The sequence below is a fragment of the Miscanthus floridulus genome, chromosome 19, assembly GCF_019320115.1.
Source record: "Miscanthus floridulus cultivar M001 chromosome 19, ASM1932011v1, whole genome shotgun sequence".
Classification (NCBI taxonomy): Eukaryota; Viridiplantae; Streptophyta; class Magnoliopsida; order Poales; family Poaceae; genus Miscanthus; species Miscanthus floridulus.
The window spans coordinates 32,319,974-32,346,078 of NC_089598.1; the positions used below are offsets into that span (position 1 = coordinate 32,319,974).

The following is a 26,105-nucleotide window of genomic DNA, read 5'->3' on the forward strand; positions in this document are numbered from 1 at the left end:
TTTTCTATAAATGGCATTTAGTATTTATAAAGCAAAACTCTTCATGTTTCAACTTCTCATTCCATATGGAAACTCTCCTCTACATGTTATACAAACGTTTACTACAAAACTGTACAAGCCACACCAGGATCGGTTGACACCAACAATCAACAGCTTAGTATAACTCCAAAACGGTCACAGATTCCAAATTCCTTGCTTTTCGGTGCGGCAGATCGTGAGCATCTCTTCATACTTGGAAGCGTTGACGAAACCCCAAAGCTGCGTCAGATAGGTTATTGCAATCAGGTTTCATCGTGACAAATGTTGCAAACTGAAGCACATGCAGAACCTTCAGCTACAGAGTACAGATTGTGTACCTCGACATCTTTGATTTTGAATTCCTGGGTATGGGATAAGCATGGGTTGTTAAAAGTCTCGGAAGTGGAGCTAGAACCAGTCACACTGCAAAGATCAACAGAGCAGCCAGGAAAAATATGTGAGATACATAAGATAATAAAAGACGACAAAAGACAAAATGACGTGCTGGCATATAAACCTTTCTAGGAATTTTCCATCAATATGCTAACAAAACCTAGGAACTAGGAATTTTGTGTCACGATGGAAAGGAAGAACAGAGATTACAGGTCTCCATCGAGATAGAGTGCGAAGTGACCACCACCTCCCATTGCCAAATAGTCCGTAGAGCAAAATGTAAAATAGTTATTAGCACCTGCAATTCAAAATGTAGAATTCTTGATATACGGTTTTGTAAATAGGATGCATCCTAACAACAAAGCCATAAGAATACCCAACTGTCTTAAAAGCGATATTAACTACGGCTACATGAACACTACTGGTTAAAGATGTAAGCATTCCAGATCTAGGCATTTAGGATAAGCATCTAGACAAGGATAATAACAGGGACTCAGCGGGTAACCTAAATGGCTGATAGCAGAGCTAGACAGCTAGTAGTCCAGAACTCAGAAGTGTAGGAAATCAATGGACCATAAAAATGTGCACGACCTGTTTTTGAGGTTGTTGTAAAAAAAATAATGTAAACTTAGCAAACATAAATTACCTGTTGGATGGCATATAACAGGATGACCATCTACGTTGGTGAACACAAAGCAGTCATTAGTTCCCTGAAACATTAGATGTAAGTACAATCAGCGCTGGTGTAAAATAGGCATCCGGAAATCGGCAGCAGCATGTGTATTCGAACCTGATACTTCCTTTTTATGATAGGCTGCAGTGGGGCCTCGACTAAACCACCAAAAACTGCTCCTCTTCGATCCCCAACTATCTGCAATAGCAAACAACAAATTATCATGTGGATAGCAGTAACTAAATTGTACAATAAACTAAAGCATCATTCCTCAATGGTCCCCCACAATGTATGATCGAATCCAGTGGCACAGTCATCAATAGATTAAATGGCTGGATAACACAATTATGGAAATCCGATGTGCTGCTGCAGGGATATTTGTTTCTTTGGCAAGCTTTCCAAGGCAGCAAAACCCAGTCAGCACAGCAATTGAAGGAAAGGAAATTATCCCATGAGTAGAACTTGTTTTATATGGGTGCATTTGTAATTGTATACAAGCATAATTCCAGAGCAGGAATTTTTTTGGTGCTGTCAGAGGGGTTCAATATTTAACAGCTTTCTGGACATAGCAGTATGAAATGTGAACCATCTCTTGGCAGATGGAATGTTAGACTAAGAAATATCGCCATATTAAGGTCTTTAATTAAACTAGTATATGTGCACTACATAAAAAATTGCATGAAAATATGGAAAATTCCTGGTGTGTGAATGGATATCATAATTCGTAAGGTTTGGGCGTGTATGATCAGAGTGACAGTGTTCTGGTTTTTGGAGGATACTCTATTGACATGGCAAAGGGCAGGCCTAGGTGCAGTGGTGAGAGCTGTCTCACTGAGTCACCAGGTCGTGGGTTCGAAGCAGTCTCTCCGCAGATTTTACGGGGGGGAAGGCTTGCCTCGGGATTTCCCTTCCCCAAACCCCACTCATGTGGGAGCCTCCGGCACTGGGTCTGCCCTTTTTTTACTCTATTGACATGGCATTGCATGCTAGTATTACACTAAAACTGCTAGTGATACTTGTACATAATCTGTATTATTTGATATTATACAAAAAAAGCATAACTAGAGTGGTGTAATCATATTTCATGCAAGGGTAAAAGGAAAAGAAAATAGAGTATATCATGTCTAAAATATGAACAGTACATAAAAATGCTACTACGTAAAATACCAGAAGTGAGTAGCCAGCACAAAGCCTGCTTCTTCGATACAAAGTAGACAAAGATATTCCATGCCTCCAGGTGCTGGAAAAGGTGTGAACACAGATATCAGAAAACTAACTATATTGCAAAGATGGTAATGATTTATGTTCCAGAGATGCCTCCTACCTGTATACCAGCATCCAGTTCCTTCCTTGAACAAGAACAGGAAGAGATGTATAAAGAACAGCTCGCATCATTTCTGTCAGAAGAACAGATGGTTCAGACATAGCTGGCAATTTACCATGCAAAGTTGATTCTTTTGATCCCTTCATTTCAAATCTGGGTGCAACTGATTCTGTTTGACCTATGATTTCACCATCAATGCTGTGGGTCTGTTTCTGTCTCAAATTACCAAGTCCTGCTTTGCTAATAATCCTACCAATGGAATGCTTCCCTCTACTAAGCAGGCCTTTTCCTCTCACTGCATGCCTTCCCAACAGGTGTTAAAGTTGGGTATTCCACATCTCGATTATGTTCAGTTGTGGTCTCCATTGAATCCTTGCTGGCAGTTGAGGAAGGCACAAAGGACATCAGAAATGCTCTGAAAGAAGATGTGTCAGGACCATCAGGAGTCTCAGAATTTTGGTCAGAATCATCATCACCGAATAGTGTGTCTTTTCCTTCAGTGGCCTCCTGTAAAAGAGCAAGAAACATCAAGTTTGTAAATGAATGGATTCGTCAATGAAATGGTTGACAGTAAGTGCCATTTTATTAGCCAATTATTCAGAGACTACACAAACCATCATTATTTCCAGGTCCGGGTCCATTTCTTTTCATGGAGATGGAGGTACCATTCAAACTTTTGCTCTACGAATACAGTAGTAATATTGTCCCAAGAAATATTTGGATTTCTCGCTTCTCAGTTTATCATTACCATGGTGATGTTAGTTATAATCCAAATTGCATGATGCAGCTCATCAGTAAAAGCAGCTTACAACAACAACAAATCTGTTTACGCCAAAGAAAGCTGTGCAAAATAAACTTCTATGGAACTGTAATTTGGGGATTGCAGTACCACAGGCGGCATCGGCTTTGTGCAGGAGTTCAGGCTGCTGATTATTCTAATTCAGCGTCAAGCTACACTAGAGTTCTTGAATTGGAGATAGAGTTCTAGTTGAATTTGAAAGGAGACTGTTAGGATTATGTTTAGGGTTGGAATTACTCTGTTGGAGAGAGGACTATACATAGTTGTACTCATCATCAACCAAGAAACCAATCAAGAAGTTATAGCCCAAATATTGCCTTCTCTTTCGGTGCAAAGTCATCACGGCGCCACCGAAGTTCAAGTGTTAAGTTCTGCATCCATTTCCATCACATCACTACTCGTCTACTCCCTCGGACCCTAGACACTTCCCTGGCACTGGCCCTGACAGAACCAAATATTTCCCCAGAAAGAAATTGAAAACAAAGAAGCCTAAACTGATAACATATTAAACCAAAAGCTTAATTTGGTGGGAACATTTGGAGGAATAAGTATCTTCTATACTACACATATAAGAAGAGAATCAGAGCCTGATTGAAATATTAGTGTTGGCTAAGTGTGTACGATCCTCCCGGTTTGTTGCTACCCTTGTGCAATTTGGTCCAAGGTTTTGCTCTACACTTCTACAGGCAAAGTGATATTATCACACTCAGACACTCCATAGGTCATCCACGAGGACCAGATCCCGATGAATTAGCATCCACATCGCACCTCTAGGCTCGCATTTAGCAAGCACCAGAGCGAAGAGAAACTAAACCACCCAAAACCAAACAAAAAACATAAAACCGATCGACAGAATATACACGCCAACGCTACACTCCAATTTCCAGTGGCAGCACCCTAATCAGCAATAAATCGAATCGAGACAGCAGCACGGAAATGGAACGGGATTTCCGGAGCAAATCAATAATCCTGTCGGGCGAAGCGGGGATAGGATCATAGAAAGGAGGTGGTGCAGGAGAGAGGAACTCACCGGGAGGTGGGAGGGGTGGTGTCGCTGGCGCTCGCGCTCGGAGACGGGGTTGAGGATGACGGTGGCGAGGTCGGACACCAGGTGCGCCGCCTTCCCGCCCAGCGCCGGTAGATACCGCATCCCGGCTTGAGCCCGCGCTGGTAGAAAGAGGTTGAGATCAGGAGGCAGGCAAGGGGAGTCCGATCACCATTCCTTCCCGTGCTCCACCTCCTGCTGCTGCCGGAGTCGAGAATCGAGAACGTTCCAGTGCGGGGGGTGGTTGGGTAAGAGAGCGGCGGAGAGAGAAGTGGAAGCGCAGAGTTCGCTGTGCCTGTGAATCTGTGATGGGGTTGGGGTTGGGGTTGGGGTTGGGGTTGGAACCGTGCACTTGGAAGGGAAGTCCGAAAGGGACAGAGTAGTGCCTGCGATGGGGGTTGGGCCGTCGGGCTCGGACAGGAGGCAATTAAGACATTATAAAAGATGTAACTTTTTTATCGGCTATTGAAAAAGTTTATCTTTCCTTTAGACCGTCGTTTTGATTTTTTTTTTTACCCTTATACACCACTGCCGTCAACTCGTCTCATAACGGCAGCTAATAGGAGCCTAAAATGTCCCTTTTGCCCCTCTTACAGGTGGACCCCATGCGTCAGCCTTTCTTCTTCATCCTGCCTTCTCCTTCCTCACGCCGCCGCCATGAAAGCCATAGAGGAGCTCACTGTTGCTCATGCACGGAGGGAAAGGGAGCTCGGCCAGGCCTGTCGGCCGGCTGGCAGCGGCACATGGCGGCGACGTTGAGTCCTCTGGCGAGGCCGTGCACGGCACCGTAGCTGCGGATTGCCGAGCTCGATGCAGCCGAAGAGGAGCAGGCCGTTCACGACGCTCGTGCAGCTGAGCTGCTAACCTCCTCCTGCCACGGTGGCCCGCCGCGCCGGCCCTCCCCTTCAGCGAGCGCGGAGAAGGTGACGATGCGCTCGGCTTCGGCGCCTCGTCGGCGGCCTCCGGCTCTGGCAGTGAAACTTTTGCATTTTGGTGCCTTTTTAAAATATTTTTTATAAAAAGACCCCTGCCAAAACTTTTGCTACAAATAGACCATTTTTAAGCGTCTTAGGAAATCACGCCGAGGTATGAAGGTCGGCGTCGACTGACACGACTGCCGAGTCCTTGCCACGTCACCGACGACTCCGGGGCTGGCACATGGGGCCCAGTACGTCGGCGTCGTGTCAGCCAACGCCACAGGCCTAACTTCGGCGCGGCGGGGAGTCACGCCGAGCTCTTGGCACCATCCAGCGCGCGGCCCAGGCGGCCCAACAACGTTTCGTGGGCCAAGAGGTCGGCGTGCGATCAGCTGACGCCGAGACGCTAACCTCGGTCGCGGCCTGACTCAACGCCGAGGTTCGGTCAGTTGAGGCCGCGCCGCGCCCCCCTTCTTCCTCCTCCCTCCATTCAGAACCAACAGGTGGCCATTTCCCACTCCCTCTCTCTTCCCACGAACCCTAAATCCTAAATCCAGCTCTTGGGAGGCCAGATCGAGGGTTTTGACGTTTTGCCAAGGTACTCCTCTTTCCCCTCTTTCATTTCATCCATTTAGATTCGGTTGTTTGTGTTTTTTTTAACTTGGCATTATAGGTTTGGTTCATGTTCATGTCATTCGTGCAATGTATGGTGGTTCAAATGATTGAATGACCCAAATGTATGGTTGTTGTTGTTGTTATTGTATATGTTCTGGTTTATAATCATTGAGTTAAATTTTGTGTTTGTTGGGATTCAAATTTGCTTAGGGTTTGTAATGAAAGCTTATTTGGAAGGTATGGTGATTTAGTGTTAGTAGCTTTACATTCGTTGCAAGGTACTTTGGATTGATTTTTTTCTACGTAATGTTAGGATGCCAAGGCGTGGTAAAGCTCGTATTCCAAGGTAATCCTAATGTTTATTCATTATTTGTGCAACAAATAGAAAACCCTAGGTTTAGGTTTGGTTCTCCGTTAATATAACTAAATTCTTTCAATTGTAGCTATGGTCGCCAGAGGGCAAATCCCTACGACCTAAAGCCTCTCCCTGAAGGTGTTCCTCGACCCATGTGCTTTTGTGGTGATCCTTGCAAGGTAGACATCTCTGAAGATGAGGAAACATATAGACAGAGGTACTGAATGTGTCCCAATTATGCATGGGAACCTACAAAGCAACAGCGCCGTGCATCGATTGTGAGGAATTTTTATTGTGTGTTAATTAATTTTCTTGTGATATTAAGTATTGCTTATTTATTTGTTTTATAACAATTGTTTTTCTTGCAGACCGTTCCACCACTGTGTGACTTTGAGCAGTGGATTGACACTGAGATCAAGGAGTCGAACAAGCAACATCTAGAAGGCCTGAAGGAGTGGGATGCGGATGTTAAGGAGAGGTTTGAGCAGAGACGCAGACAGGAGGCTATAGAAAAGGAGCATAAGGAAGAGGAGAAAAGGAGGCGTGTTGCTGCGTACAGGGCGGAGAGGGAGAAGAAGCTTGAGCATGTGCGCGGAGCGAAGGCAGCGATGGAGGAGAATCCCGATGCCCAGAGGAAGGGAAAGTGGCCTCATTGCACTCAGTAGGTATTTGGTTTTTTCATTAGTGATGTCGTGTAGCCCTAGACTTTTTTTACTATGTTGTAATGCACTCTGCTTTTATTTCAGATGAACTTATTCCCTGGACTTTTTTTATTATGTTGTAATGCACTATGCTTTTATTTCAGATGGTCTTATGCCCTGTACTTCGTTAACTATCCTAGGACTGTAGTGCTACTATTTGTATCACTGAAAAGGCTACTTATGCTGTTGCAGACACTGAAAGGGCTACAAGTACTGTTGCAGTCAATGAAAAGTCTATTTGAAAACTCACTGAAAAGCCTAGATTCGTTTACTGTTGTATCCGTATACGCAATGAATTAATATCAGAGTGATGTACTGCATTTAGATGAAGTGACAAAACACAGGTGTAGCCTTTTCAGATGAAATGACCAGTCATTGTTGTAGGCTTTTCAGATGAAGCATCTAGCCTTTGCAGATTCAATAAATGAGTACGCACACAAGTTTTTTGTCAAGTAGCATTCATGGTGAACCTACCTTCATCTCTATATATAGTGCTCCATGTCTTGCTCCACATTCACACAACTTATTTTCTGGTTTAGTTTTAGCAAATATCGAGCGGAGGTTCCTCGAGTGGAAAGGGTTTCGGCGGAGGGAGAGGAAAGGGGATGAGGAAGGGACCTCCTGATTGTGTGGGAGGGTTCTCTGGGTCCTGATTCTTTTGAAGAACCAATAGAGGAATTTCCTTTGGAGAGGAAGAGTGACTTCACCCGTGAGAGACCTCTTAGATCATACGACAAGCGCATTGAAGATTGGCCAAAATGCCACCACGGTTTGGATTGCGTTGTGCAGATGTACAACGACAGTGGCACAAACATGTGGTTGCTTCATTGAGGTAATCTTCCATTTGCCTGCCTTCGTCTTTCTAGCACATACTCTCTAACCACACTGTTGTTCTTCACAAGCAACAGTGTACCTCTTCTCTTTGAATGAATTGATGACCCTAAAAGGTCGGTTGTGTACAATGGAGTACTCTTACAACCATGTTTTCAACTCATCCATGGTAGCAAACAATATGCCCTTCCGTATGATGAGGCAACCACTAACATTAGGCACTATTGTATCACTTGGCCCACCATCAGCTACTGCCCTGTGACCATGGCTAAGGTCCTCAAAATCACCAACTAGTGGATCTCTCCAAGGCAAGACCCTAGACAATAACTCTATTTCCCTAAAATTGAGACGACCAACAGGGCGATCGTCATCAGAGTCTTCGGCTATCTCCTCTACGAAGGATTCATCATCTCCAGCTATCTCTATGTCAAAACGGTTCGTAGCTCTAGCATCATCAAAGTCTTCTTCACCACTAAGATCATCTTCGTCGCTAAGCTCATCCTCAATAGAAAAGTCTCCACTAGCGTCGTCCAAACCTTCTTCTGCATCACCAATTACATAATCATCATCCTCTTCATCACTATCATGATTGCCCTCACCATCGGCAACCGCATTCTCCTCCTCATCTCGATCGCCCTCAAACCAACCTCCATCACGCTCGAGCGATCCAAACACTTCACCATCACCGTAGCCTAGTTGTGTGACAAGTATTTCTTCTTCAGACAAAGGACCATAACCTATGTGAGCGGGGGAAGATGGGCATGCTTCGAAGTTATCATTTCCTAAGCCGGACTCCTTACTTACTATTAAATCCAAAGATCGCACTTCTGAGGCCAATACAACTGCCTTGTAATCATTCCATTCAGACTCGCTTGTAATTTTGAGCAACCGCTTGATCCGAGGACCCTTCGACGACCCTAACATCTATGACACCTTCAAACTAAACATGCACATCTCCTTCATTCCAACCTAACTTAACCTTCACTCGCTCCACTAACTAGGTCAAAGATGGTGTTTTAGAAAAAATCAACAACTCCTCACACATGTCTAGAAATTCCAAACTATCATCTCTTGTCCTAACAATATGGCCTCCATGATGCAACCTCACTAATTTATCCATCTACAGCCATCACACAACAAGTAGTGTCACATATCAATATATCATGCGAGTTTCAATCCAATAAGTAGAAACTAAAATATATCATTTCATCTTTTTCAACCCCAACAACATAATCATTTCTAGTCATAAAAATTAAAATCTAATGACCAATAAATAACTAAAATACATACTAACCCTAATGACCAACAAATAACTAACCCTAATGACACCTACAATAAACAAAGAACCCTAATGACCAAAATAACTAGAAACCAAACTAACCTAACATGTTCAGCACATAAAACATTTAAACAACAATGCACTCAATCAACCTAAGCCATATATTTTGCAAATGCAAATACACATATACCAAAACACCATACACTCATGATTCCACATGATTAGAGACAATGCAAGCACATCTACGCGAATAGATTGGAGGAGGGGAGGGACCATTACCTCGAGGAAGCTTCGGGAGATGAGATTCGGGCACCTAGGGTCGCATTTGTGGGTTAGGGTTTCGTGGGGGCCGTGGAGGAGACGAACAGAGAGCAGAGCCGGCGCTTTCAGAATGGAGAGAGGAAGAAGAAGGGGGTCGCAGCGTGGCTTCAAGAGTCCAGACCTCGGCGTTGAGTCGGGCCGCGCCGAGTCTGGTGGCTCGGCGTTAAGTGACCCCGCGCCGAGCTATTGGGCCACGAAGCGTTGTTGGGCCGCCTGGGCCGCGCGCCGGATGGTGCCAATAGCTCGGCGTGTAGTCCCACCGCGCTGAGGTTGGGCCTGTGGCGTTGGCTGACACAACGCCGACGTGTCGGACCCCATGCGCCACCATGTCGCCGTCGACCGGGGTCGTCCGTGACGTGGCAAGACCTCGGCGTCGTGTCAGTCGACGCCGACCCTCATACCTTGGCGTCATGTTCTAAGACGCCTAAAAATGGTCTATTTTCAGCAAACGTTTTGACATAGGTCTTTTTTGTAAAAAATGTTTTCAAAAGGGACCAAAGTGCAAAAATTTCATGCTCTGGCATGGGTCGTCGGTGTACTCTGGCTTTCAGCACTGGTGGTGCTGCAGGCGCGTGGGACGTGGACCGCTAGTGCGTGCGGAATGGGGACAGCGAGCGCACCTTCCGACGCACGGAACGGCTCCAGACACACAACCGCACTCGTTCGTGGCCTCCTCCGCCTACTCGAAGGAGATAGGATGAAGATGAAAGGCTGACGCGTGGGGTCCACCTATAAGAGGGGTAAAAGGGTCCTTTGAAGCTCCTGTTACCGGAAAAGTTAACGGCAGTGGCATATAGAGGTCGAAAAAATTAAAGGGATGGTCAAGAGGGAATTTAAACTTTTTCGGTGGCTAATAAGAAAGCTGCATCTTTTATAATAGCTGACGGGACAAAAAGCGGATAGAAACGGATGAGAAAACCCCTCTTGTTTCCGTTTTTATAACTTATTTTGGCTAAAAAGGATTCGGAGAAAAGCCGGGATTATAAAAATAGAATCGGACATGCGGACATCTGGAAACGAACAAGCACGGAAAGCTGAAAAATTAAGTTAGGAAACCATGCCATCAATTTTGTTCAGTGCAATGTACGTTTGGCAAAATAGAGTCTTCTACTAAATTTTTTAAGTTAAATGCACCATAGATCTATTAAATTTTGGTGGTGTGTCATCTAGGTCCATCAACTTTCAAAATACATCAAACTGTATTTTTAGATCATTAACTTTTGATGGTGTGTCATCCAGGTCTATCAACTTTCAAACTATATTTTTTGGTCCATTAACTTTTGGGGGTGTATCATCCAGGTCCATTAACTTTCAAATTGCATTTTTGGGTCTCTAAACTTTTTAACTGGTTCACCATAGGTCCATGCCCATTCGTTTAGCGAATAGATCGGACATGACACACCAAATAAGGAGCCACCGTGGAGTAGGTGATGAGTCCATAGCTCCTCAAGATGTTCATAGAGACTTGTCTAGCAATAATTGAGATGTAGCGGCTGGTAATTCGTGAATATCCTCTGATCTTAAATTTAGGACTATTATTTTTAAGGATAAATATATTATGGACATGGAGAAATTTACAACTGTTGAACTGTCATTTAAGATATTTTATAGAGGTGCCTTATTATTGCGTGAAAAGGAAGAGAAAATGAAGCCAACAAAATATATCACTGCTAATTCTAAAGAGGTGAAGATCATTAATGAAATTTTTCCAACATGATTAGCATCCTTGCTGTAGCATTTTTATTATTTCCATGCATTAGTTTTCTATCTAGTTGTGACACACAATATTTTATCTAGCATCTAGCTTTTAGTGCCTACGTGAGTCAAATTGGTGGCTGTGTTTGGACGTGCCGTGCATGTTAGCCGAATCAAGGACTCATGATAAATCGGTCCTAGTTGGCCTGATGGAGTTCAAGTTTTGTTTGGGTCAGGTGGCCTGCGTGTCTTACCTGTGGTCTTCGGCCTTGTACCGGGTAGATTAGACTGGATTTTATTATGGAGTTTATTCCCCGTCGAGCCGCCGCTCGAGAAACTCTAGATGGTGATCCCATCAAGTTCTTCGTATTGAAGATTATCTTCGGATGGTGATCTCGTCTTGTACTCCACGGTGGCTGTTTTTTAGCGTGCCATGTCAGATCTATTCGCTAAACAAAGTCGTATGGACCTACTGTGAACCAGTTAAAAAGTTTAGGGACTTAAAAATACAATTTAAAAGTTGATGGACCTAGATGACACACCACCAAAAGTTAATGGACCCAAAAATACAGTTTAAAAGTTGATGAACCGAGATGACACACGACCAAAAGTTAATGAACCTACCGTACATTTAACTCTTTTTTAATACCCTTCTATTTTTTCTTCTTTTTTCATATTTTTCCTCCTCCTTCTCTCTCCACGTTAACTTCTCCTGTACCACACGGACACACGCCTCCATCCTCCATCCTCCATCCTCCATCATTCCTATTAGTTGATTTGCGGAAGTCTTCCCATCGCCTCTCTCGTCTCGCCTCCAACTCGCTCCGGTGTGCCCATGCTCGCACCGAGGAGCCACAGTGGAAGTCTGCACGACAGCCGCGCCCGCGTCCGCACTCTACCTCGCCGGTGCGGCCCACGTCCGTACTACAGTGGTACCTCACCATCTCGTCACGTGATTGCTCTCCAACCGCGGCGAGCTGCGCTCCGACAACACTTCGTTGTCGTGGGCGACCGCGCTTCGACGATGCCTCGCCGTCGTGGCCTACACCCATGCTCCACCTTGTTGCCGTGCCTGCGTGTCCTCGTTCGCCCGCTGGTTGTGATAGTGGCAATATGCGCAGTTAAAGATGGCAACGGGGCCCCGATCCCTGATTCCCCGCGGGGAATTCCCCTATTAGGGGACGGTGATGGGATCAATTGACCCCCCATGAGGATTTAAATGGTAGGAAATCAGTCCCCGCCGGGTCTGGCGGGTACGGGGATGGGATCAGTCCCCCCGTCCCCGATCCCCACAAACCCGATCCACTATCTAAGGCCCATTGGTACTGAAGAAGTAAAAGGCCCGTCTAAAGGCCCAATAGCCAGCCAAGAATATATAATGTGAGCTGTGTAACCCTAACTCTACCGCTCCTCATTTCTTCTCCCCAACCGCAACTTTGCTTTCTCCACCAGCCGGCTCCCGCACAAGCACAGCGCACACCAGCCGCCGGTGAACTCCACGTCTCCACCAGGCTTTGCTCCCTGTCCGCATACCCACGCGGACATGCCACCATAGGTACGAGTGAGCTGCCGCGCTCGGCGGTTGAAAGGTCCTTGTTTGGTTTTGGTAATTGAGTGACAACTTAGGTGGACTAATTGTATTTATGTGAGATACATAGGTGATTAGTCCATAGGTACATGTGTGTGAGCAACATATGCCATGGAGGTGAAAATAGCTTAGAGATGTTGCAAAGCTCACATATGTGATGATGAAGGAGCTTAAATGCACATGAGACATGACATTGAGTCATGTGATCAAGGTGGAGAAGATCAAGACAAGACTTGGCTTGATGGACCGGTTGCAAACGTGAAGGGCAAGTCAAAGGCTTTGGAGTGATGGACCGCGTGGCGGTGAAGCTTGAGCAAGACTTGGCGCCGATGGACGATGGCAACGGTGAAGAGCAAATAAAGTCAAGATCGATGAACCAATATGATCATGTGATGATATGAAGTGGATCATATCATTGTTGATCGTGTTGGTGCATGTGTTGCATCAACATTGGAGGAGATGGAATGGAATACGCAAGGCAAAGGTATAACCTAGGGTATTTTATTTCACCGGTCATAGGTGTGTAGAGAAGTTTATGACCGGGTTTAGGATAAATGGCCATACTATCAAGAGGGGCAAACTTGTTTGTATATCGGTCATCTAGTGCCACTCGAGTGATCTAACTTTGCATTGTCACTAGGATCGAGTGGCGTGGCAAGTTGAGTGGCTAACATCCTTTGGAAAATGATTGTGAAAATGCTAACACACATACACATAGTGGTGTACACTTGGTGGTGTTGGCACATTTACAAAGGAGGTGGTGTTTGCAGGGTTGAGATGGGTTTGGGTCCCTCTCTCCCTCCCGCCTCGCAAGCTCGGCGGGATTTGGCGCTTTCGGGAAAATGGAATGCCTATTTTCTATTGCGCCGGATGCAAATTCTTATGGTTAGCACATTGGAGCAAGGGTGAAGAAGTTAGAAGTGAAAACAAGTTGGTCACGAAGACACTGGCGTCGGTCAACTGATCAGACGCTGGGTCTGAAAGCACCGGACGCTGGTAGGCTGCGTCCGATCAGGCTGACGTACGATGACACAGAAGCTGGAGTGTGACCGGACGCTGGCTACGTCCGATCAAGTGTGACCGGACGCGTCCGGTCGAGGTCGGTACCTTACTGGATACGACCGGACGATGGGGGTTCAGCGTCCGGTCAGTTGAAAGCTGCTGCGTCCGGTCAGGTCAAGTGACCGTTGGAATCGGGACACGTGGTCGTCTGCGAGCGACCGGACGCTGAGGTCCAGCGTCCGGTCAACACGACCAGAGCGTCTGGTCGGCCCGACCGTTGCCCAGTGAAGGGGTAACGGCTAGTTTAGCCCTTGGGGCTATAAATAAAAGTGGCCTTCGGTCATGGCTGGTGTGGAGCACCTCAAGGGACTTAGTGTCCATGCTTGTGAGTGCTTGGGAGCCCTCCATCACACATATACTTGATAGTGATCATTCGATTGTGTGGGTAAGCGATTCTAGTGCGATTGTATCATGAGGTTGCATCGAGTGGCACTAGGTGATCGAGTTGCAAGCCGGTGGTGCTTGTTACTCTTGGAGGTTGCCACCTCCTAGACGGCTTGGTGGTGGTCTCCGTCGAAGCGCGCAAAAAGCTTGTGCGGCGCTCCGGAGAAGTGCTTGTGAGGGGCATTGTGCTCACCCCGCGGGAGCCACGAAGAGCAACTCTAGTAAAGCATGTCATTGAGCTACCCTCACTCAAGGGGTAGGTTCTTGCGGCGCCCGACGTGCGGGCTTAGCGGGTGATGCTAATTAGCCGCCGAACCACCAAGTGAGCGGTCGACACAACGGGGACTAGCGTGTTGGCAAACACGTGAACCTCGGGAGAAAAATCATCGTGTCAACCTTGTTCTTCCCGTTGGTTTGCATCCCCATTACACAAGCTTACAATTACTTTTATACATATTAAGTTTGTGTAGTTGCTCTTGTAATTAGATAGCTTGTGTAGCTTGCTAATTATCTTCTTGCTTGTGTAGCATAGAAGTAGCTCCCTTGCGTGGCTAATTTGGTTTTAGTAACCTTGTTAGTCACATTGTTTAGTTTGTGTAGCTAAGTATTTGCGCTCTCTAATTAGGCATTGGTTGCCTTGTTATTGAGCATTGCTAGTGAGCTTTGTTGGCTTTGTGCTTTTACTTACTAGCATGTGTAGGAGCTCCCTTGTTGCTTAAAGTAATAGTGGCATAGGTTTGTGTGACCTTACTTCTAGAGTTGGTTAGGAGAGCTCTAGCTAGCCCGACACCTTTGTTGCTTGATTAGTATCTTTGCAAGGTGCTAGTGAACATAGATAGAGGGGTATAGTCTTGGCTAGACCGATATTTTTAATTCCGCATTTGTATCGGTTAGCCAACGTGATTAAGGTTTAAAAAGGACTATTCACCTCCCTCTAGTCGCCATCTCAACCCTTCAATGGTCCTGCCTGCAGTCCGCTCACATCCTAAATCTCTGTCATGGTCCCCAACCAAATCCACAAGGAGTGGGCGCAAGATGGACGTGGTCAGTGGTCAAGACTCAAGAATCAAGATGCTGACTACTGAGAACTGTAGGGAGTGGATAGCCTCGTAGTAGTATACTTTTTTCTGGCATGTATTTTCTTTGGATCTGAGATGAGAGAACTAGTCTTTTTTTAGTCTTCTTTCTCTTCGGCATGTATTTTCTTTGGATTTGAAAAAATAGAACTAGCGTATCATTCTTTCTTTGCATTCTATGAGATTAGAAACTGGTTTGATTTTGCCCTTTCTGCTCTAGCAGAGTACACCACGGGGATTAAATCTCCGCGCGGGGACGGGGATGGAAAGAAAGTTTCCCCCGCGAGTGTTGACGGGGACGGGGATGGGGAAAGTCTGTCCCCGCGGGGACGGGGATAGGGTGCTAACCCCCGACGGGAAATTCCCCGTTGCCATCTTTATGCGCAGTGCCGAGGGCGCGGTAATAGAGCCCCGTGGCGGGGTGTAGTTAAGCCCGCCGCGGGATCCACAGGTGCGACGCCGGTGGGAGCCTCCGCCAAGTCGTCAAGGCAGGCAGCGCCAACTCTGAGATCGACGAGCCAAGTAGCGCCAATTTCGTCGGTTAGGGCTAGGAATCAAGAATCTCTTCTTATTTTCCGCTATTTTTCTTTGCACGTTACGGTGGTCCGATGTTAAACTGCTACGATTTATAAGTAGGCACATCCAAAATTGCATACTTGCACGCGCGAGAAAAATCTTGCTGTTGTTTCTCAGCGGGCATGGGGCATATGCAGCGTGATCGCTGGACTGGGCTGGCCAGCCTCCTCACAAAAACACTGTTTATTAGAACCAGCCAGCAGTACTTCTCTCTCACATAAACGAACCAGCAACGATACGAACCGGCCAAACAAACAGGGCTATGGATTCCCAAGTGAACGCGGTAACAGTTCAGCTAATAAATAGGCCAGATCATACCAAAAAAGAGGCGGTTTGTTGTATATCATATAAGGGAAAACGGTGTTTTTGCCCCTGTCCGGAAGCTCAATTGTGATTTTACCCTTATTTTTTCAACTTTGTGATTTTACCCCTGTTATTTTGAAACGAAGGAGCCGTTTGCCCCTGATTTGGATGTCCGTTAATTAGGGGGCTGATTAAACGATTTAAAAAAAATAAAACACATAAAATCAAATGCGAAATGACTTAAATGCCCTTCCTCTTCGTTCTTATCTGCTCGTTCTCTTCGCTGCTATCTGCTCGCGACAGCGAGTCCGGGTGGCAACGGCGGCGTCCCTGGCTTCTCTTCCCCGACGCAGACAGGTGAGGCCTCCCCAGCGCGTTATCTGGCGAAGCCCCTCCCCGGCGTGGATCTGGCGAAGCCCCTCCCGACGCAGGCAGGCGAGCCCCTCCCGGCGCGGATCCGGTGCAGACAGAGAACGCCGCGAGGACGAGGCCGAGGAAGGGGAGTGGCTGCAGCATCCGCACGACGCAAGCGGCGGAGAGACGTCGGCTCTGACACGAGCCGTCGCCGCGGCGTGCGCGAACATGGACCCCTCCGCGCTGGTGGACGCGCTGTGCCTCAGCGGCAGGAGCTCCTTCCGCGCGTTCCTCCCGGCGCTGCTTCCTCCTCCGACTCCTCCTCCGACCCCTCTCGGGTCTCGGCCCTCGCTCTCGTCGTTGCGTGCCGCGGCTTTAGCCGCCAATTGCCCCACAGTGCGGGTGGGATCCTCCGGCCTCAGATCTGCCTGATGCACGGCTGGTGCGCTTGAGGCTTTGCTGACATTGGGGGTGGTTTCCCGTTTCCTCAGCGCTAGGGGGCTTACTCGCTGCTGCGGCGGGGCGACCAGGTCCGGTGCGATGCGTTCCTCATTCCTCATCTTTCAATTCTAACTTGGTGTATATGACAGGTGTACTGAACTGTATTTTTCGTGTGCAGGGGAGCGTGGGTTCGCAGAGCGCGGTGGCGTCCAAATCCGGCCGACAAGACCGTAAGAACTTAATGTAAGTCCATATCCGTATCTGTGTGTTCGAAAATGATGCTTCAGGATGCATACAGAACAAACAATTCAATTGGTTCTTGTTTTCTGAGGAACCAGCAAATTGACTCCACCTTGGGTTATGTTTGATTTTGATATCTAGAGCTCAGACTTGATTAGGACTAATGTGGTTTTGCAACTTTTGCCATACTGGTATCCGAGGTGAGTTGGAAGTAGGGAGTATGAAAGCTGCATTGTCTGCAGCAAAATCTGGCATTCAACCTATAGCAGATAGCCAGATGCTTGTAGTAATGTAAGCGGCATCTAGCACTTTAGCAGATCAAAATCGCAGTATGGTTAAAATATGGCCTGTGTCCGGTTGTGTTGAAGTTGAAATGATCTCAGGTGTCAAATGGACGTCAATCAATTGTTGTCAAAAAGTATAAATATATGTAGATAGATGTATTCAAATATTCCTATCATGTGACCTAGAGGTTTCAATGTAAAAGTACAATGAGATAGAAATTCACCCATTCATCTCAATTCTCAAACCGCCAAATGGTGAGGATTGCAATTTCTGTAGGGTTTGGAGTCTGTTGGCATGATGATATTCCTGAACATTGTGTAGGTAGCTAGCCATAGCAAGAACTAGAAACTGGCATCATCGTGGAGAATCGTGAAAGGAGATGAGACATATATGGGATGTTGTTTCTTTCTAGAGATTCGATTACATGGCCAGTAAGGAAAGTCATTCCTATTATACCTGGGGATTACAGGTAATTTGATTCGTGGATCCTAATGTCATTCTAGCCTGTATTGTTAAATCACATAGGAAAGATCATAATTCATAACTGATTATATATACAGTGATCTGGAACTGAAGCCTGTTGGTACCTTGGAAGTCAAGCTTGTGCAGGCAAGAGATTTGACAAACAAAGATCTGATAGGAAAATCGGATCCTTTTGCCATTGTATATGTACGCCTATTACCAGACAAAATGAAGAGAAGTAAAACAATTGTAAGTTTAGTTGCTTGTTTGTGAGCTCTGTCTTTTGGGGTTATTTCTAATCGCTTTATTCAACTACTTTACAGAACAATGATCTGAACTCTATCTGGAATGAACACTTTGAGTTTACTGTTGAAGATGCTGATACTCAGAGTGTAACCGTGAAGATTTATGATGATGGCATTCAAGAATCTGAATTGATTGGCTGTGCTCAAGTCAGGCTGAAGGATCTACAACCAGGCAAATTGAAGGATGTCTAGCTAAAACTTGTAAAAGATCTAGAGATTCAAAGGGACAGGAAAGATCGGGGTCAGGTGAGCCTGATTTTCATGAAAGCAGCACTGCTCACTTTTCCTTTCCCTGACCCTAGAAAATAGTCTTATTTCTTTTTCTTTTTGAGGAACAAGCTTTACCATGCCTTGTTATCATCCATCGGGGGTGCTGTCATAGAGGTACATAATATTTTCCTCGTGGCATACATGATTAAAACAGGTGCACCTTGAGCTGCTCTACTGTCCATTTGACATGAAGGAAGAGGCACCAAATCCTTTCGGCTAAACAGGGGCAAAATCACAATTAGGCATAAAAACAAGGGGCAAAATCGCATGGGCATTCATGTCTTTTGTACAAAGTTTAACACCGTTAGGGGTGGATGACGGAGCAGGGGCAAACTGGTGCTTCGTGAATGGCACAGTAGGGGTAAATTCACAAAGTCAAAAAAATAGGGGCAAAATCACAATTTCAATACAAAACAAGGGTACAAACGCAAGAGCCCCATCATATAAAGCATGTGGCGCGGTATGCAATCATTTGTTGGAGACTTAAACCTCATGTGGCTTATATTTTTGGCGCATTTATTTTACAGTTGTAGGTATTTTTGTCGTTCGGACTTGATGTGCCGGGAAAAAACACAAACGAAATAGGGACGCGATGCAAACTGAAACGTCGGTTGAACGTAGACTGGGAAAGGAAAACAGAACAGGCAAAAAAAAAAAAGAGTACGGCAGAAATTGGGAAGCGGACTGAAATACAGATTGAATGTGGCGGACTGGAATACGGATTGAACGTGGACTGGAATATGGATTGAACATAGACCGTAAAATGAATATACGGAAGGAAGAGGTAGAAAAGAAAGTACGGCGAAAAATTTGTCTCTTTATTATTAGGTATAGATATGTTGCTTTTACTCAATATTTGAATAGATATTTGCATCCGACATTCACCGAATCTGATTCATACCATATTCGATACTCATTATTCGTATCCGTTACCGAGACAATCCATATTCGCATATGTATCCAACAGCTATCTGTGTCCGAAACCGAATCCGAACATAAATATGAAAATAAATATGACATCAACGATATCTGTTCGTATCCGATCTGTTTTTATCGAGCCAGCATGAGCTCAGTAATGAAAATTTTATTTTCTCGTATATAATGCATGTATTGCCAAAAAAAAATAATGCTGTGTCCCCCCAATGTCGTCAACAAATCAGATGACTGGCAAAAAATCCCTCAAAAAAAAAATGACTGGCCAAAACAGAAACTAATAACACCACATAAAGCAACCTACTCTGATATCGATCAGAATGAGCTGTATACGAGGCATGAATACAGCACGCTCGCTGCCTGACTGTTAACCACTAAGGCCAGTAATTCCACATTTCCATTCTGAAAAATCTTTACAGCCTTGACTGATCCTCCCAGTTTTCCACACATAACATACCCCAGTGTGCCCTTGTTTAGTTCTCCAAAAGTGCACTATGCAAAAAGAAGATTTCCCGTCACATCAAACTTGCGGTACATGCATGGAGTGCTAAATGTAGATGAAATAAAAAACTAATTGCATAGTTTGCTTTAACTTTGCGAGACAAATCTTTTGAGCCTAATTAGTCAATGTTTAGACAATAATTCACAAAAACAAATGAAATGCTACAGTGGAGAATTGTACACTATGCAAAATTTGCTGAACTAAACGCGCCCTGCGTATTATGGACAAAGAAATTTGGAGTCAAGTTCTACTCCAAATTTCTATTAGCTTCCATTACAGAGGAATATATATTAATTTATATTATATAGTATGATCCAGATTAGGTTTTATTGGGCTTATCCCATATCCGACTTATTCAACTTATTTTCTTAGTCGAAATAATATTTTTTTCTCACAATAATTCAGTTAAAACATAGTTTTTCCGTTTAGGTTGAGCTAAAATTCGGCCGGCCGAATGGTGCACACGCTAGAGGCACTCCCCCAGGTTACCTGTCGCCTTCTCTCCCCCTGCATTTCCGCGCAGGCCTGCTGCGTGCCCCTGCTCCCCCTGTTTCGGCTGTCCCCTCGATCCCGCATCACAGTCACCGGGAATGGCGACGCTCAAGGTCCCAGCCACTGTCCCTCCCGTCGCCGATGACTGCGAGCAGCTCCGCAAGGCATTCCAAGGTCAGTGCCTCCGCTCTTCAAACCTTGTCTCGGCGTGATGCTTGCATTCTCTATTTCTCTTGTCCGCGCGATCCCTGCGAGGCCGCGACGTACGGTCGCGGCGTGACGCGCGATCGTGCGATCTGACGGTGCGTTTGTCTTCCCGCGGGCTTGCAGGGTGGGGCACGAACGAGGCGCTCATCATCTCCATCCTCGGCCACCGCGACGCCGCGCAGCGCCGCGCTATCCGCCGCGCCTACGCCGAGGCCCACGGCGAGGAGCTCCTCCGCTCCATCACGGACGAGATCTCCGGCGACTTCGAGGTAAAGCGAGAGATCCGCCACTGATCATTGCCACATGCGCGGGCATCTCCCTCCGCGCGACCAACCGTCTCCATCCAGATCTCTCTCTCTCTCTCTCTCTGTGTGTGTGTGTTTGTGTGTCTGACCGGGCTGTGATGGGACCAGAGGGCCGTGATCCTGTGGACGCTGGACCCAGCGGAGCGGGACGCGGTGCTGGCCAACGAGGCGGCGCGGAAGTGGCAGCCCGGGAACCGCGTGCTCGTCGAGATCGCCTGCACGCGCACCTCCGCGCAGATCTTCGCGGCCAGGCAGGCGTATCACGAGCGGTTCAAGCGCTCGCTTGAGGAGGACATCGCTGCGCACGTCACTGGGGACTTCCGCAAGGTGATGCGTTCTCGCTCTCGCCTGTTTTCCTTGCCTGTAGAATCAGTCTCGATATCTCGATCTGATATGTCCGTGTGCGGTCGGTTGGAAATTTGGAATTGCTACCTGGTTACCTTGGCCAAGGGTAACTGAATGTGGATCGAACCTTTATCTGTTCATTTTCGTTTCTTGATGTTGATCTAATGTAAGATATCGAGAAGTGAATTTGTGATTTGAGCTTACGAAGTTGAGAGATGAGTTCAGAATCATTAAATGCAATGCTTATGTTGTTGAATTTTGGCCCACCGTGTAATGAAATGTTAACTAAGTTGGTGGATCTAAAATATATTCGTTATGAGATTGTTAATTGTCGGATTCAGCTGTCTATCTGGTATCTGCACTCACAGTCATATAGATTGTTCTTTATGAAAAATACATTGTATATATGTCTTTTGCCTTTGTTGCATGCTGGTGATCTGTACAATTTAACACTCCAAGTTGCAGTTTTTTTATCCTCAAGGCAAAGCTCAAATGAAAATTCAGTCTTCTTTCCAAAATCTGATGCCCCCAAACCCACCATTGTCTTTTCTTGATTTTGTTTGTGTCAATGGTAAAATATGGTTAGGTGTGGATGTATGCAAGATTTGTATTGCTAGGGTCTACTACTTTAGAAGACGGCACACTCATTTTCATATCAATATTCGGGAACCTTATTCTAGTTTTTGCAAGCTCCCTGAGCTTTCAACAAAAGGAAAAAGATTGCGAGAGGGAAACTTGCCAAATTCTGTGACTTAACCTAACCTTTGTTTTGTTCTTCGTTTCAGCTTCTGGTGCCACTTGTAAGTACATATCGCTATGATGGACCAGAGGTCAACACAAGGTTGGCACACTCAGAAGCCAAACTACTTCATGAGAAGATCCATCACAAGGTTTACAGTGATGATGAGATCATCAGAATCCTCACCACTAGGAGCAAACCTCAGCTGCTTGCTACATTCAATCATTACAATGATGCATTTGGCCACCGAATCAACAAGGTGCATATCATGTCATAAACTTATCTTGTTGTTTGCTTTATAAAATCGTACAGGATGTGACCTTATTATGCCACATTTGTTCTGCTTATACGTGCTTCTGCATTGCATTACAGTTGAACCAGATTATTCATTTATCAAATGAGTAAGGTGCATACTGCCATTGCATGCTGTCCCTCATTTACATGTATGATGATCCACATCAATATAAATCGGCCATTCATATTCTGAAGGAAAATAATAAGCTGCATGCTCTTACTAATATACTATCTGTTCTTACACTATCTTATAATACACTTATGAATTCAACCGTCCAACTAGTAAGGAGCATGTGTAACATTGGGTAAGTTGTTCACTCATTTTAGTTTTTGTTCCCATCAAGATCAACCTCTTCCAATAGTTAGTGTTCAGATCCACTTTTGACAATCCATGTTCCTTATGGCTGGATTAGTTGCATTATGTTGCTTTGTCCATTAAGATCGATACATTTTGTTGGTCTATTTTCATCCGCAGCTTGTTCTGTTTGGTCTTTGGTACAGAAATTTCATGACGCTCTAGCAAAGCTATCCATGTTCAGAACTATATACATCTGCAGTCAAAATTTCTTTTCTAGATCATTTAATGTGTTCATGTTTCCTCAGTCTTTTTAAGAGAATGAGTTTCATATTCATCTGTAGATATATGCATGATCATTTCGAGTCTATATTGAGTGGCAGGACTCCTTCCTAATTTCTGCTAAAATAATTGTTAGCATGATCACTCAGGTCTTTTGCATAGTTCACAAAATCTGGTGCTGGAATTTATGTCTGTGAAAATGGCATTTTTCTTACAGATAATATCATTACTATCTACCACTGTGGAATTACCTTGCTACTTAGATGTTAGAAGGAAGTATTACTCTTATCAATCAGATTTAATGATTGTAGATCGAAAGTTTACTCAGCTCTCAAATGTCATTTAGAACATTGGGGGATGTTGTAAAAGTGCTTTGTTACAGTTCACTTTGATGTTTTGCTGTTGTCAGAGTTCCATTTCTGCACAATAGTACTCATCATTTGCTTGACCTACCAATGTCCAATTTCACATGTCTCCCTAGTATTATCAACCAAAAAAATTGCATGATGCACCACCTCTTTTCTAGTAATTCCATGATAAGACGCTTTCTAATAACCTCCGTGATTCACAGGATCTGAAGGCTGACCCCAAGGATGAGTACCTCAAAACGCTGCGGGCAATCATCCGGTGCTTCAGTTGCCCCGACAGGTACTTTGAGAAGGTCGCCAGGCAGGCCATAGCGGGCCTAGGCACCGACGAGAACGCCCTGACCAGGGTCATCACAACCCGCGCTGAGGTGGACCTGAAGCTGATTAAGGAGGCGTATCAGAAGAGGAACAGCGTGCCCCTGGAGCGCGCTGTCGCGGGGGACACCTCCGGCGACTACGAGAGCATGCTCCTCGCGCTCCTGGGACAGGAGTGATGAGCCGTGGTGCACTGGTGCCTCTCTGACCGGCGCCGTGGTGTCGTTCATGATCATAATAAACCTGGTATGCCTAGCTGTACGTGAGGTTGTTTCTTCGGACTTCGGTCCTGGTACTGTCGCTACAGCTTGCATAGCAGTGGTGATAAATAAGTTACGGCAGTCCCAATGAAAGAAACTAGTAGTTTCTATAACATAGGATATCGTACCAAAAAAGTACTGCTTTCCAACCCATGGTTTCTATGAGTAATAACTATTTTCTTTTTCTCTCTCCCAACTCTATCTTTTCCTCCAATAGGAGTGCGACACGAGCTCCCTAGAAACTGGTAGTTTCTCCTCAATGGCGATTTCGTGGTTTCTTGGTGCATTGGGTCAAGAGGAGACCTGGTTTCTTCATGAAGAAACCAGGTCTATGATTTTTGCTCTCTTTCTTTATTAATTACGTTGCCATGTCAGCATTTTGTCTACGTGGTAAGTCATTTAATGAGGATAGAAACCATCATCAATGCATTATTGGGACTGCCCTTACTGTGTTTTTGACGAATGAACTCAATTTTTTAGCTATTTCGTGTGCACCTTGTCGTGGAACCTCTGCATATGTTGGCAGAGACGTTAAAACATCAAGTGAGAAACAGCTCGGGAGCGGACAAGAGCCCTTCGGGTCTCCAGCCATGTGGCCATGACAGTGTCGGCGACTATGGGGGTATAGCTTTGCTTTGTTATCTGCTGCTTTCATTGTCCGCAGCTGGCGTGCATATACTGCAACTCGTCTCGTTCGCTGACATTGCCGTAGTGTTGCGACGTGACTTGTTCCGTAGCCGAGCCACCTGGGGAAATCAACGACCCTATTCCCCAACGCGTGCGTGCCGCCGTGCACTATTTCTCTTCTCCCCCGTGTTTCTACTGTTCATCTTCTTCTCCGGGCGTCCCCTCCCCTGCCCACCTCGACCACCGCCCAGGCCACCAGCGACCTTGCCAGTGACCTTCTGCCCACCAACCACCCCTGCTGGACGAACCCGTCCTCCCCTAACTTCACCGGCGCTCACCCCTGCCCGCCCATCCGGTTATCCTACCCTGCGTGGCTCGACAGCGCCGCTTCCGCCTCGCTCACCGTCGGTCAACCCGCCACCACCGCCGTGTCACGGCCGCCGGCACCAGCTAGCCAAAATCTATGGCCAGAGACATTCTTGAAGCATCCCGCCGCGAACCCTAACCCTAAGCACCACCTCCGTCGCCGCCGCCTCATCCACCGCCACTGCTGCCCCCGCCCCCGCCCCTTTCTTCTCCAGGCGCCGCGTGCGTCGTTAACCTTGCGGGCGCACACGCACCGAATAAGGATTTGGGAAATGAAGGGGCAATAGCTTCGAGCTAAACTGTCGCGCCCGCGCTCGCGCCAGCGAGGAAGCAACAAGCAAGGCCATCTTGATTTTTTCTTATTCGGCGCCAGCGAGGAAGCAACAAGCTAGTACTCCGGTTTTCTTAACATGTCACACTGATTTTTTCCGAGATCAAACATTACTATTTTTAGTTATCTATTTCAAAAAAACCTTATAGTTTTACAACATATAAATTACTCCCTCCATCCCAAATCGTAAGTTACAATTTTTTTAAGAGTCAAAGCATGTTAAGTTTGACCAAATTTATATAATAAAATAATAACATTTATGATATCAACTAAATATTATTAGATTCTCCATTAATTATATTTTTATACTATACTTATTTGATGTCATAAATCTTTGTAATTCTATAATTTTTGTCAAACTTGAAATGCTTTGACCTTCTGAGAAAGTTGGAATAACTTATAATTTGGAATATAGGGAGTATATATTAATGGTCCTAAATCAAATATTGCTATCTTTAACTATCCATTTAAAAAAAATACAATTTTACAACATATAAATTATATAATACAAAAATATTTCTCATAGTAAATCTTGAAACTTATGTCATGAGCCTATACAGAATTTTTGAAATCGATGGTCAAAGATACAAATGTTCTTATAAATGAAGGGAGTAAGAGCAACTGCAAGATCGTTTTTATATCCTTCCTAATTGGTAGGAATAGAAATTTTGATGAAAAAAATACGCTTCAACATGTTCTTTAATTAGGTCTCCAAATATAGCCTTTCTCTATTCCATATTTCCTGCTAGCCAAAGATGAAGAGTGAGGCTAGCTCTCTAGAGTATGCACAAGATATAGAGAAAATTGTTTGATGCAGTGTTATCGTAAACGCTAAACAGTTGGTCACTTGTCGCTTAGCCATTATTCAACAAAAATGGTCACTTAAACCGGCAAGACGGTCGTTTAAACGGATAAACAGTTGTTTAAATGGACACGATGCACCTTCATGTAGCATTAAACAGTGTGAAAATGGGCTAAACGATTGTTTAGAATAATAATGGTTAAGGGTGAAAGAATATAAAAAATGATTTTTACTCAAATGGCTCTCAAAATAGTGCTTTTGAGAGTGAGTTTAAGAGACTCTTGAGATGCTCTAAGAGGTTTAGCAGGAAAAATATTTTTTCTCTCTAAA

The 26,105-nt window shown here is 45.3% G+C and overlaps 2 protein-coding genes, 1 long non-coding RNA gene and 1 pseudogene across 4 annotated transcripts; 3 read left to right on the plus strand and 1 right to left on the minus strand.

Moving 5' to 3' along the window:
- On the minus strand, positions 1-4,560 carry LOC136527976 (oxidation resistance protein 1-like). The gene is given in 9 exon segments (XM_066520847.1): positions 1-258; positions 357-441; positions 622-709; positions 1,058-1,121; positions 1,202-1,282; positions 2,252-2,324; positions 2,409-2,695; positions 2,697-2,915; positions 4,238-4,560. Coding segments are annotated over 9 exon segments (1,101 nt in total). The 5' UTR covers positions 4,358-4,560; the 3' UTR covers positions 1-174.
- Positions 4,561-4,599: 39 nt separating this feature from the next.
- Positions 4,600-6,644, plus strand: LOC136527978 (uncharacterized). 2 transcript variants are annotated; one of them, XR_010776956.1, is made up of 4 exons: positions 4,600-5,767; positions 6,098-6,130; positions 6,228-6,417; positions 6,508-6,644. It is a non-coding gene; the product is annotated as an uncharacterized lncRNA (long non-coding RNA). The 2 variants fall into 2 exon arrangements; XR_010776955.1 differs by lacking the exon at positions 4,600-5,767 and having other exon boundaries at positions 6,006-6,130.
- A 9,999-nt stretch (positions 6,645-16,643) lies between these two features.
- LOC136529629 (synaptotagmin-5-like) lies at positions 16,644-18,739 on the plus strand (annotated as a pseudogene).
- A 1,472-nt stretch (positions 18,740-20,211) lies between these two features.
- Positions 20,212-23,839, plus strand: LOC136527962 (annexin Gh1-like). Its single transcript, XM_066520833.1, has 5 exons — positions 20,212-20,413; positions 20,570-20,715; positions 20,860-21,078; positions 21,882-22,094; positions 23,278-23,839. The coding sequence occupies exons 1-5, from the start codon at positions 20,338-20,340 to the stop codon at positions 23,566-23,568; spliced, it is 945 nt and encodes a 314-aa protein (XP_066376930.1). The 5' UTR covers positions 20,212-20,337; the 3' UTR covers positions 23,569-23,839.
- Positions 23,840-26,105: the final 2,266 nt, after the last annotated feature.

Excerpts from the sequence above, each read along its gene's own strand:
- LOC136527962 (XM_066520833.1), top strand. The coding sequence starts at position 20,338 with ATGGCGACGCTCAAGGTCCCAGCCACTGTCCCTCCCGTCGCCGATGAC. Across the intron at positions 20,716-20,859 it reads AGATCTCCGGCGACTTCGAG|AGGGCCGTGATCCTGTGGAC; the intron begins GTAAAGCGAGAG and ends TGATGGGACCAG. Across the intron at positions 22,095-23,277 it reads TTGGCCACCGAATCAACAAG|GATCTGAAGGCTGACCCCAA; the intron begins GTGCATATCATG and ends CGTGATTCACAG.